The 12,994-nt window shown below is 34.8% G+C and overlaps 1 protein-coding gene across 7 annotated transcripts in view; it reads left to right on the top strand.

The window, feature by feature from the left end:
* SMARCAD1 (SWI/SNF-related, matrix-associated actin-dependent regulator of chromatin, subfamily a, containing DEAD/H box 1) overlaps window positions 1-9,135 on the top strand; it is a 74,718-nt gene extending 65,583 nt beyond the window's left edge. For all 7 annotated transcript variants that reach the window (XM_032861511.1, XM_032861530.1, XM_032861521.1 and 4 more), the window contains 5 exons: window positions 425-613; window positions 1,239-1,357; window positions 2,497-2,679; window positions 3,662-3,771; window positions 7,764-9,135. In XM_032861511.1, coding sequence (XP_032717402.1) covers window positions 425-613; window positions 1,239-1,357; window positions 2,497-2,679; window positions 3,662-3,771; window positions 7,764-7,825 — 663 coding nt within the window. In that variant the 3' untranslated portion in view covers window positions 7,826-9,135. The remainder of the gene's footprint in view (window positions 1-424; window positions 614-1,238; window positions 1,358-2,496; window positions 2,680-3,661; window positions 3,772-7,763) is intronic.
* The last annotated feature ends 3,859 nt before the right edge of the window (window positions 9,136-12,994 follow it).

Raw genomic sequence — 12,994 nt, 5'->3', positions numbered from 1 at the left:
ATTTGCTTTTTAAATGTTTTTATATTATTTTAAATTTATTATGGAAAATTTCAAACGTGTAAGTAGAATTGTATAATGAAATCCTCTGCCCATGTAAGCTTCACCCATTTTTTTTTTTAACAGTTATTACCTAGAATGACACTACTCTTGTTTCATCTAGACCCTTCCCCAGGATTATTGTGAGCCAAATTCTAGATATTACTTCATCTATGAATATTTCAGGATGTTGTCTAATACAACAAGGACTTTTCCCCCTTTATTGTACCTAAAATAATATTACTTTCCTTTGTTAAATTGTACCATGTAAAATGTGCTGTTTAGCTACTTAATATTTTATCAGATATGAACAGTTTTGTTCAAGCATTCTGGTCATATTATAAATTATCTTCATTTTGATGTGTGTATTGTTCTGTTTTGTTTTAAGGAACCTACGCATTGTGAGGCTAACCCTGACTTGATCTTTGAAGATATGGAAGTTATGACAGACTTTGAATTACATGTACTTTGTAAACAATATCGACATATTAATAACTTCCAGTTAGACATGGACTTGATTTTAGATTCTGGAAAATTCCGAGTTTTAGGATGCATCTTGTCTGAATTGAAACAGAAGGTAATAAAGAAGATTGCTACTCTTCTTGTATTTTTCCAAATAGTTAAACTTCTTTAAAATAATTGTGGCATGATTTGACTTTCTTGAAGCTTTAGCCTATATCTGTTATACGTATTTCTAGAAATTAATGCTTTGAGCATTTAGGGGGTATATTTGGGGATATGTTTTCCTGATTATTTTTCCTCTTTTGAGTCTGAAAAAGAAAAATAGAAGTTAGTAGAATACATTTGTATTGATGTTTTTAAAAAATAATCTTAAATGTCATTATTTCATGAGTGACAATCTATATCACTCATAGATTGCCTCAAAATTAGTATTTTGAGGATACCATGTTATTTAAATACCACTACTATTTATATGTGAAACAGCTTAAATTTGTAAGATCATAATCCAAATAGTACTTTTGTAGCTGTTTTCATTAACTGTCCTTGAAAATCAAAACAATTAAATTTTAGGTCTGAAGTTTAGAAATTAAGGTAGTTTTATTTATATATAAGCTTGTTACATCTATAACAAGAAATTTACCTTTGCTGTGGTCGCTTGATTTTTATTAAAGAAGCAGTTGATCATTAGATACTTAAATTTTATTTTTCCGTGTATCTAATCCATATATGTATTTTCACAGGGTGATAGAGTTGTATTATTTAGCCAATTTACCATGATGCTGGATATTTTAGAGGTTCTCTTAAAACATCATCAGCATAGGTACCTCAGATTAGATGGGAAGACTCAGATTTCTGAAAGGTTGGTATACTTCACTTCAATTTCAGAAAATCTCCACCTCACCTCCAAATAAGAGTAAATGTTGGAAATTTAAATATGTATCAGGCATTTGATTGAATTTTATTACTTTTGAGTCTTCTGTTTGGTTATTTCAAATCATTGATTGTCCTAAGATAAGGAAATTTTTCTAAGTTTTTTATCTGAATTGCATAGAAATCTGTCCCTATATTTAATTAGAATGTTTTCTCCTTTAAGACTCATTCAGACCCTTGAAGCACCTTACCTTTAAACCAAGATTGTTTAAAAAGCAAAAACCAAGATTGTTTTAAAATCTTGGGTTTTTTGTATTTTAAGAGTGATTGAATAAGTTTGGTTTCTTTATTTTTTTAATCCCAAATATTGAAAGATTGTCTTAAAAAAAAAAAGGAATACTTTTTCTAGTGTGTTTAAACTGCATTATATCTTTTGGTTTATTTTTTATCAGCCAAAATGCATTTTTTTTCCTGCATTAAAGATAGAAGATATGCTAAAAGAGAACACACTACTCTAGTTTGATCTTAAGATCTTTAGTTCATCTGGTATCAAGAGCAGCTGCTAATAGGCTTCTGAGAATGCTAAAGATTGAAAAGTGATATCCAAAATTTAGATAAGCCAGAAGTCATTAAACAAAGGAGAAAATAATTCTTTGGCATTACTCAAACCTGAATAGTTGAATTAAAGTGAGAACTAGTAGAAAGAGAAATGGTATAGAAGAGAAATGTTATAGAAAAGAAGTTGGTGGGGCGCCTGGATGGCTCAGTGGGTTAAACCTCTGCCTTCAGCTGAGGTCATGATCTCAGGGTCCTGGGATCAAGCCCCGCATCGGGCTCTCTGCTTAGCAGGGAGCCTGCTTCCCCACCTGACTCTCTGCCTACTTGTGATCTCTGTCTGTCAAATAAATAAATAAAATCTTTTAAAAAAAAAAGAAAAGAAGTTGCTGAATTGGGAACGTCTTCCAGTAAAGTAACTGTAGGAAAGGTAATTATATTACCAAGAGCATGTATTTACATCTTTGGGGTTTTGGTTTTTTTTTGTTTTTTTTTTTTCAATGTAGTGTGATTGTCTTCAGTTTTAGCTATATACATTCTAGTGAAATTTAGCCTGATATATTTATCTTATAGGATTCACCTAATTGACGAGTTTAATACCGATATGGATATCTTTGTGTTTCTGCTGTCAACAAAAGCTGGTGGCTTAGGAATAAACCTCACTTCAGCGAATGTTGTTATACTTCATGATATTGACTGTAACCCATATAATGACAAACAAGCAGAAGACAGATGCCACAGAGTAGGCCAGACTAAGTAAGTGTTTTAAGTTGAAATTTATTTTTAACCAAATGCCAATTTAATTTGTATAGAATAGTAGAATATGGTCTGTCAGTGTCCTGCTTCATTTTTGTATTTTCAGCAGAGCTTGGCTGCTGATAAATTTCATACCATCAGTGTTCCTATGTAACCTATTCATTTTCTAGTAGTTAAAGGAAAACAACCTCCCACATCACCCCATTTAGTTCTGCAGCTTATGAAAACAAAATATACCCATGGTTCAGCTCCTTTGAAAAATATTAGTAGTTAAAAAGTCTTGTTAAACCACTGAAAAGCCAGATAGAGAGTAATATGTATATTATTGCTACCCTGTTATCCTTTAGGAAATACATTATTTGAGTTGTAGATATTTTAGGTGAAGGGTCATTTTGACATTGGATCTTAAAGAGGTGCCAATACCTATAATTCAACTCTACTTTCACATATAAGTAGTGAATAATCAATGTTTTCTATTTGGAGTGTGTTCTATATTTCCAAAAGATCTTGATAAGTTCATTTATGAACTAGATATTTATCTCTACCTATTATGGGATTAAAACTGCCTGTGTAATCTTTGCACTTCACTATACTTTCTTTTTATACTGAACTATTTAGTGTTTAGACAAGTAAAGCATGTTCCCTTTTATTTTTATTTATTTATTTTTGTTTTTGTTTTTGTTTAACATGTTCCATTTTAAGATGAATACCTATCTGAACCCAGACTGTTTGTTGTAGTAAGTTTTACCAGTAATTTTTGGATTACAGATATCTTGGATTAATAAGAAAGGTCATGTAAAAGTTACATGGTCAGAAAACATCAATCCCAAGTTTGAATAAAAGGGAATTTAAAGTTAAGGATATATTTGTTATACAGTTTTCAAATTATTTTTACTGAACTCTAAGATGTGTTGTATAGCTTATATGTATCCAAATAATTTTATATTAAATAACCAATGGACATATCTTCTATTCACTTTAGAGAAGTACTAGTTATAAAATTAATAAGCCAAGGGACAATTGAGGAATCCATGCTAAAAATTAACCAACAGAAACTGAAACTTGAACAAGATATGACCACAGTCGATGAAGGTGAGTTGTTTGTAAACAGGAACATCAGTATTTATTTATCTGAAAAGGCATCAGAGTAGCACTAGCAAGGGATTAACAAAGATTGCCCAAATCCTTCACTGGCATACAGTATAGGAAAAGCATGCTCATTTCAAAAGTACAATAACTAAGATTATTTAGCCAGAATTGATACAAACACTGATTTTGGATAATTCTGTCTCTCCTATCCCTTATCTCATGACACCAAAACCTGTTCTCCTTTAGCTCTGCTGCCACCCACCCAGGTATTCTAACAGTAAATTTTTATTCTAACAGTAAATCTTTACATAGAACCATCATAGTTACTAGTTAATTGGGGTTTTAGCAGTTTGATTTTTGGACTCCCCACTGTGTTTATATAGACTGCTTCTTAGGGACTGGTTCATTTCCCTGAGAACATATTCACCCAATCTTTTGTGAAATGAGGATGGTGGGAGACAGAATATAAACCTATTGACTGCATTACTAGAGCTAAAGAAAAGAGGGGAGGAGAGAGGGCTGTTGTTATATTTATATAGTTAATTTTCCTGTTCTAATAGAGCTTCACTGTCTCTACTATGCCCATATTCAGTGTCCTCTGATTAAAACTTTTCAAAGAATAACCCTTTTTTTTTTTAAGATTTTATTTATTTATTTGACAGAAATAGACAGTGAGAGAGGAAACACAAGCTAGGGAGCGAGAGGGAGAAGCAGGCTTCCTGCTGAGAGGGATCTGACGTGGGCTCGAACCCAGGACCCCAGGATCATGCCCTGAGCTGAAGGCAGATAGTTAACCGACTAAGCCACCCAGGTGCCCCAGTAAACTTGCATTTGTTGATCTGGGGTAAATGGCTGGCTCTGTTGGGCAGGCTTTAGATATTCTACTCTTCTGTTTTAGCTCTATATATTCCTCATCCTTTGGGAGCCGTCTATTACCTCCGTGTCTTGAGTTTGTGGTGGGGGGGGCGGGGAGGTTGGTTTAGATGAAGTGAAGTAACCTTCTTCCATTTTCTACCTTTGTTCACTTAAGTTTTTGCTTTGTCTATTCTGCAAAAGTCAGCTTCCATTCTTCTATTTGCTTTTCATCTCCCAAAATTTGTTGACAGCTCTCTCTTCACTATTGTCTTTTTCTTCTTTCTCTTTTGTATAGTGCCCCTAATTTCTTTTTACCATGGCATTTTAATGGTATTTCAGATAAGCCCAGTGTATGTCCATATCTAGTCATAATTCATGTAAATTATTTGTATTTATGTAAAGTTGTTTGGTCTAAAATTTTACCTGTTATGTTCACATCAAGTATCTGTTAAAATAGCAATTTATTTCAGCGATGCTTTTAGACTGTTACCTCTAAAGCGTTTAGTTATAAAGAATCATTCTCCCATTTAGTACTCTTTTTTTTTTCTGTAGGAAATTTTCCTCTGTCTTGTTAAAGCTATTTTTACTAGTTTCTTCTGGTGTTTTATTTGGTAGGCTAAGGATACAATAATGTCCTTATTTTTTAACTATAATGATTTTGTCATCTTTGCTTTTGGTTTCATTTAAATGATTAGGCACTGACCTAATGAGAGTGCATGTACCCTTTTCATCTCTCACAGTGAAGTTCTTTTCCTAAACGAAAAGTATATTTGTAATTGAGTATATCTGTGCTTTATGTTACAATTTTGCCCCCCCCCACACCATGAAACTATGAAAGAAAAGTGCCATGATTTCTCTCAGAAATGCTTGTCAGATTTTTGTGTTTCTAGAGCTTGCCTTAGTGGTTCTCAAAGTGCAGTCCCTGGACCAACAGCAACAACATCACCTGGGAAATTGCCTTGAGATGCAAATTCCCAAGCCCAGCTCCATCCCTGTTCGTCAGAAATTGGGAATGGAACTTGATAATCTTACTGGGGTTCTGATACATGCTAAAGTCAGAGAACCACTGCTTTAGAATAAGGACTGGGGCACCTGGGTGGCTCAGTGGGTTAAAGCTTCTGCCTTTGGCTCAGGTCATGATCCCTGGGTCCTGGGATCGAGCCCCACATTGGGCTCTCTGCTCAAGACGGAGCCTGCTCTCTCTGCCTGCCTCTCTGCCTACTTGTGATCTCTCCCTCTATCAAATAAAGAAATAAAATCTTAAAAAAAAAAAAAAGAATAAGGATTGTGGTTTGGGCATGTGTTATTTTTCTTTAATCTTTTAATGTGATTATATTAATAGATTTTCTACCTTTTAAAACTTTTAATAATGGAAATTTTCATCCTGAGATGTTGAAAGCATAATATAAGTGAATTTAGCAGTTCTAAACATTTTGCTTCATCAACCTTTTTTTCCTCAGCCATTTCCATCAGTTATTGACATGACATGTATTCTGAATATTTATCATTCCCTTTAATTTGCTACAATACCATCATTACATCCAAGAAAATTAACAGTAATTTCCAAATATTACGTTTTCCCAATTATCCCCAATGTCTTTTATAGCTTCAAAAAAAAAAAAATCCAGATTTCACACACTGCATTTTATTGCATTGTATCTTTAGCATCTTCAAACTTAGAAGAGTCTCCTCACCCCTTTTTCCTTCTTTCCACCTCTCCCTCCCTTCCCAGAATACTGAATCTTGTACAGTCTTGTATTATACTTCTGCATTCTTGTTGTCTTACTGTCTTCTAGAGGACAAGTTTCAAGTTAGATTTCATGGGCTATTAAGTCTGTGGATGAACCTCAAGACAAGGGTGTCTGCGAACTTGAGAGTTTATGGAATAGTCTGTTTCTGTGCACATATTTTTAAATGAAAGAAGAGTAGATAAAGTACTCATAATTTTAGATTATAATTGGGGTGTGTATGTATGGCAGAGAAAAGTTGTTAGTTTGGTTGTATTTTAGCCACATCTAATTATGAAATTACTCATTGCTATGAATGTACAAATATTTATGAATTGTCAACTATACCATTGTCACTATAAACTAATATATCAGCTCATCTCTAAACAGTCTTAAGTGATTAACTGACACAAGGTGTTTTCCCACTTTAGAAAAATCCTGGGGGCACCTGGGTGGCTCAGTCGGTTGAACATCCGGCTCTTGGTTTCAGCTCAGGTCATGATCTCATGGGTCATGGGATTGAGCCCCGTGTTGGGCTGCATGCTCAGTGGGGAGTCTGCTTGAGAGTCTCTCTCCCTTCACTTGGCAGTGCATGCTCTCTGTCTCAGATAAACAAATCTTAAAAAATAAAAAAAAAATCCGGAATGCTTCTTGCATAAGTGTCTAGATACTGGAGTCTGATTTAATTGAAATACGGGGCAAACCTTGGGAGAAGGTTATTTACAGTGGGCACTTTAATCTTCAACTGGTATGCCTTACTCATAATCTTGTTTAGACGTGCCAATTTAAGTCTAAGTTAGTGATTGTAGCTTTGGATTGAAAGTAAGGGTGTAGATGAATGATTTCTGTTTGGTTGTCTTTGTTTTCACTATTCAGTTTGTTGCATAAATGTTTTTATCGAGTAAACCTGAGTAGTAAATACTGGGTGCTATATGAATAGAATATGATCCAAACTAATATGTGCCTGTCTTTATATATTTCTGTCAGCTCAGAAACCTAGCCTCTAGAGTACTATGCTGGCAATATGAACATAAGCACAGAGGAAATAGCCCTAAATATATGTAGAGAATTGCAAAGGTTATTTTGTTCTGTTTTAGATTTATTTAGAGAGAGAGGGCATGCATGGTGGGGAGGGGCAGAGAGAAAGGGAATCTTAAGCAGATTCCGATCTGAGTGCAGAGCCCCTCAAAGGGCTCAGTGTCAAGACCCTGAGATTGGGACCTTAGGCAGAACCCAGAGTCAGGTGCTTAATGAACTCCACCACCCAGGCACCCCTCATGAAGGTTTTTAACAAGGAGTGATGTTGAAGCAAACTGGGCTTTGAAAGATGATTTAGGAATTCACCAAAGTTAGAGAAAATATATTTCATAAAATATTTTTATTAAACTTTTAATGTCCCTTTCTGATCTGCAGGTGACGAAGGGAGTATGCCAGCAGATATAGCCACATTACTAAAAACGTCAATGGGCCTGTGAAATTAAGAATTGTGAATTCCTAATTGATGAGGAAATATCAACTTGGTGCACTCAAGGACATTTACATTATGATGACCGTGGGGTTTATGAACATTTATAACTTTTTATAATTTCCATATTACATTTCTCATAGTATGGACAACTTTTTTGCCACTAACTGAATTCTCCAGATGCTCACATGTGAAATTTCAAAAAAAAAAAACAAAACAAAAAAAAAAGAAAAAAAAAAAACCCACACAAATATGTAGTCCTGAAGATGTTGAATAATCATTTTACAAAACAGTTTTCTGAATGGGGATTAGTTGGTGATTGTTTGTAACAAATATGCTAATGCTTTAGAAATGTCAGTATTTTTGTAATTATTTCTACCTCCAAATATATATATATTGTCTTTCACTGGATAATGTGTGTAGATTTTTACATGTGCCTTATTTGACAATGCTTATGTCTTGTTTTTCCTTGTCTCATTTGAAACTCTTGTTTTGTTAGTTTAAAGGACGCAGCTGCATAGATTATATAGCTTCCATTTTATTGCTGTTTGAAGCAGATGTTCACCGCTGTCAGCAAGAACTCAACCTGAATTTAAAGGTGGCATTCCATTTACTAACACCCCCAGGTCCTTCCAAGTACCTCTGTTAAAACAAATTTGTTTGGCTAGGCACTGAGTTGTTTTCCAGTGATAGTAATGAAGAAGCCCTTATCTTGCTCCGTGGATTAATTCCTTCTGTTCATTTCCCCACTGCACTAATTGTGCTTATTACTCTGCCTATTCTTGTGCATGTTTTCATTGATTTCCCTCTCCTGGCTTTTGCTTCTCTTGAAACTGTTGCCCAGTCACTTCTGCTCCAGTTCTCTTTACTCTCTAAATAGTAGTTTATTCTGCCACGTATCAGCACAATGTGGGTAACATTTGTCTAGCCTGGCAGAACAGGTTAACAGGCAGTTTCACGTCAAAGCAGACTGAATGTGACTTCGTATTAAGGCAGCGTTAGGCACTGCATGGAAATAGGTCATTAACTTTAAACACTTCTCAAAATATAATTTATCAGTTTCCAGAATTTCCAGTACAGGACCTCCTGAAGAGAGAGCCATTGTTCAATTCAATTCAGTGTGGGTGACAAAGTGAAATTTAGAAGAAGTAAAGTGTCTATTTGATATTTAACTCTTTATTAAATCTTTCTTTAAATTTTTGCCTGTCGGTCTATCTTGCTGTTTTTATTATACATCAGTTTCTTTGTATAACTTGTGAGTTTCATGTGTTTTGTTTTTATTATGTAAATATCATTATAAATAAACTTATTTATAAATCATAGACTTGTTAATTTTGGAAATTGTACTTTCAAGGCATCCTGACTTGCTAAGATGCTAAGGTCATATAATCCTCTAGAATTAGAAGAGTAATGAAGCTCTCAAAGCAATCTTCAGATATTATAAACTCTGAACATGATTCAGTATATTTACCCAATCTTGAAGGGATATTGGATATAATGGATATATTTTAGTATAATGGGGCTAGAAGAAATCTACAAATATTACTACCTCCTCCTACATTGGAGGACCCAAATCTCTTGGATTGTTGGATATACTACCTTTAAAAATCTCGTAACTTTTCTGTAATAATGTGTCTTTAGGGATAGGCTGTTCTTTTGTTGTTATTAAGTCCATATTATCTTTAATGAGATGTAGTTGTGTTCTCCCTGTAATGCTCTATTATGTCTTGGGCTTAATAAAAATATTTGTGATCATAAGTTGTATTTTCACACCCTTTTTAATAGTTTCTAACTCTCCTAAATACAATATTGAGCTCAAATGAGATTGTTTGTGCTTAATATTGTTTGTTTCTCAATAAACTGGAATTTATTACTTAGGATATATTCCCATTAGTCCTTTCACTGGACTCATGTTCGTGTGAACATCATAATCCATTACCAGTGGTAAAGAGCATGTGAAGCCATAGTTGGAATATCATCTTGACCAACTGAAGCAACTTTTATTTTTTAATATAACTTACAAGGAGATAGAAGACATTTGCCGTATGTGTTTCATAACTATATTCCTGACCCCATAGACTTGTAGCTTTACACCAATAGATACTTATATTGCAACTTTAACTACTCTTGTTTCTAACTGTTGGTGTTATTGTATAGAGGTTAGATAGGAGTATTAGATTTGGTTTACATTTGTGTGGCCCTAAGCAAGACACTTAAATTGTCCGTAAAACTAAGCAATTCTTTTAACTCTTTCTTCCCAGATTGTGTATTTTCTGATTACAGTCTGCAACTCTGATTCATGCATGTTCTCTCTTGCTCACTCAGCAAGGAGCCATTTATTTTGGGTACAGGATGGGATAATGGAATGTGTTGTCCCTTCAGTAAAAAAGATGGCCTAAAGGTTGATGATGATGCTATGATTGAAATGAAATACTTGCTTATGAAACCTGCCATGATTGCATTTTATATTTGAATTACGATTTGTGTAAACAACCAGGAATGATGTTGTGAATTTTCATGTTAGATAAGCATTGTAGTTCTCACTTTCTCTAAATTCCATTTTCATTAAAACTTGTCAGAATGTAATTTTATGGCAGAAAATGAACATGCGTAAGAGGAAAGAAAAGTTACTACCTTCATTACCTGGAGTATTTGAATTTCTTTTGTGAAAGATAATTTTTTCTTTAAATTGCCTTGATAACATGATACAGTATTTTGCCGTGAGATTCACTTATAACCTATTATTTATTAACTCCACTAGCGATAAAAAATGATCCAAGGAAGCAAGTCATTTGGGAACTATAGTTTGTTTTTTTAAAGATTTTATTTATTTATTTGTCAGAGAGAGGGAGAGAGAGCGAGCACAGGCAGGCAGAGTGGCAGCAGAGGCAGAGGGAGAAGCAGACTCCCTGCTGAGCAAGGAGCCTAACGTGGGACTCGATCCCAGGATGCTGGGATCAAGACCTGAGCCGAAGGCAGCAGGTGAAGCAGCTGAGCCACCGGCGTCCCTATAGTTTGTTTTTATGTATAATCCTTAATGATGTATAAAGTATTTAACATCTTTTCTCCTATTTCATAGAACATTGGTGAGATAAAAGAAGCACCTTAAACAAAATCATACTTAGTCCAGCTTTCCTTTTTTTTTTTCCTTTCTTCCCCTATACCCTCTCCCCATTTCTGGCTTCTTCACCGTGTTCTCCTTCTTCTGTCCTGCATTTCTAGTATATGTCATCTCCTTCATTTTTCTGTTTCTGTATATAACATGACCTACCAAGATTAGACAATCCAATATTAATATTAACATGCAAATTGAACTAAAATATATGCCAGTGCTACAATTATGGTTTAAAACGGGTTGAGGGATAATCTGTAGTTACTTGGAAGATTTCTATTTAAATGGTTTGTTTATATGGGCACTTCTTGCTTTCCATGGTAGTGTAGGACCATAAAAATGACTTCAGGTTGAAATTGTGCAAAATAATCTTAGTCATTGGAGAAGATGTTCTGTGACATTTAAATTATTTTCTCAACACATTAAAAACATTGTTCGTTGTAAATGAAAAAAGTAGTAAAACTAATTTTAGTAAAAAATTGATAATGTGTATTACTTTGGTAAAGAATGTATTAAGAATAGTTTTAATAATACCTTCATGTATGATTGCAAGTGAGCATTCTTTTTATACCTTGGCAAATCATCATCATTCTAAGCTTGGATCACCTTCCAGCACTTTATTGCATTTCCAGTGTCATGAAGTATCCCTGCTTTTTTCTTTTTTTAATAGGATTTATTTTTTAGAGTTGTTTTGGGTTCACAGCAAAATTGAGCAGAAAGTGAATTCCCATATGTCCCTGCCACCACACAAGTTCACCCTCCCTCACTCACTATCAACAACTCCATTCCAGAGTGGTACATTTGTTACAGTCAGTGAATCTGCACTGACACGTAATAATCACCCAAAGTCTATAGTTTGCATTAGGGTTTGCTATTTGTCTTGTACATTCTGTGGGTTTAACAAATCTATTACAGTATGCAAAATAGTTTTGCTGCCTAAAAATTATCTATATCAACCTGTTCGACCCTCCTTCCCGATTCACCCCTCACAACCGCTGGTCTTCTTACTGTCTCCATAGTTTTGCCTTTTCCAGAGTGTTCTGTAGCTGAAATCACAGTTTGTAGCCTTTTCAGATTGGCTTCTTTCATTTAGTAATCTGCACTTGTGTTTCCTCTGTCTTTTCATGGCTTGATAGCTCATTTCTTTTAAGTGCTAAATAATATTTCCTTATTTGGAACACCACAGTTTGCTTAACCAACTCACTATAGAAGGAAGGGCATCTTGCTTCTAAGTTTTGGCAGTTATCAATAAAGTTGCCACAAACATCCATGTGCAGATTTTTCTGTGGCTTTAAGTTCTCACCTCCTTTGGGTAAGTACTAAAGAGCGTAACTGCTGGATCATATGGTAAGAGTGGGTTTAGTTTTATAAGAAACTACCAAACTCTCCCAAGGCATCTTTATCATCTCCCATTCCTGTCAGCATTGAATAAAAGTTCATTTTGTTTCACATCCTTACCAGCATTTGATGGTGTCAGTGTTTTGAAATTTTGCTATTCTTTATAGGTGTGTAATGGTAACTCACTTTTATTTGCATTTCCCTGGTGACACGACTTTGAGCATCTTTTCACATGCTTGTTTACCGTGTGTATATCTTCAATGAGGTGTGTCTGTTCAGATCCTTGGTCGGTTTTGTAACTGGGTTCATTTTGTTGGCTTCTAAGAGTTCTTTGTCTGTTTGGGGTATAGTCCTGTATCACATACGTCTTTGCAAGTATTTTCTGTGGCTTGGCTTCTCATTCTTTTGATCTCTGTTCTCTTAACGTGAAACTCTTTGGCAGTCTCACTTCCTCTGGAACATCACTTCTGTCACAGCCATTTTCCTCATTTCTGTCAATAAGCTTGCCAAGTTCTTCCAGCTACATCTCTGGAGCCCCTTGACCTGCAGCCGTCCGCTCTTGCCATTTTTGTGTGGTTTGCGTTTGGCTCCAGCATGGTCACTTTTCACGTCTTTATTGTACTTTCCTCTTTGTTGATGAGTTCCCTTTTCTGGTGATCCACTTAATAAAAAGTTCTGAGTGGGTTTATCACTGAGAAGCAAGTGGGAGAGGCAGCTACACACTGTGCT

The sequence above is a fragment of the Lontra canadensis genome, unplaced genomic scaffold, assembly GCF_010015895.1.
Source record: "Lontra canadensis isolate GAN:19392208 unplaced genomic scaffold, GSC_riverotter_1.0 scaffold1, whole genome shotgun sequence".
Classification (NCBI taxonomy): domain Eukaryota; kingdom Metazoa; phylum Chordata; class Mammalia; order Carnivora; family Mustelidae; genus Lontra; species Lontra canadensis.
The sequence above is the reverse complement of the archived record's forward strand: the minus strand, read 5'-3'. Positions and strand labels throughout refer to the sequence as shown.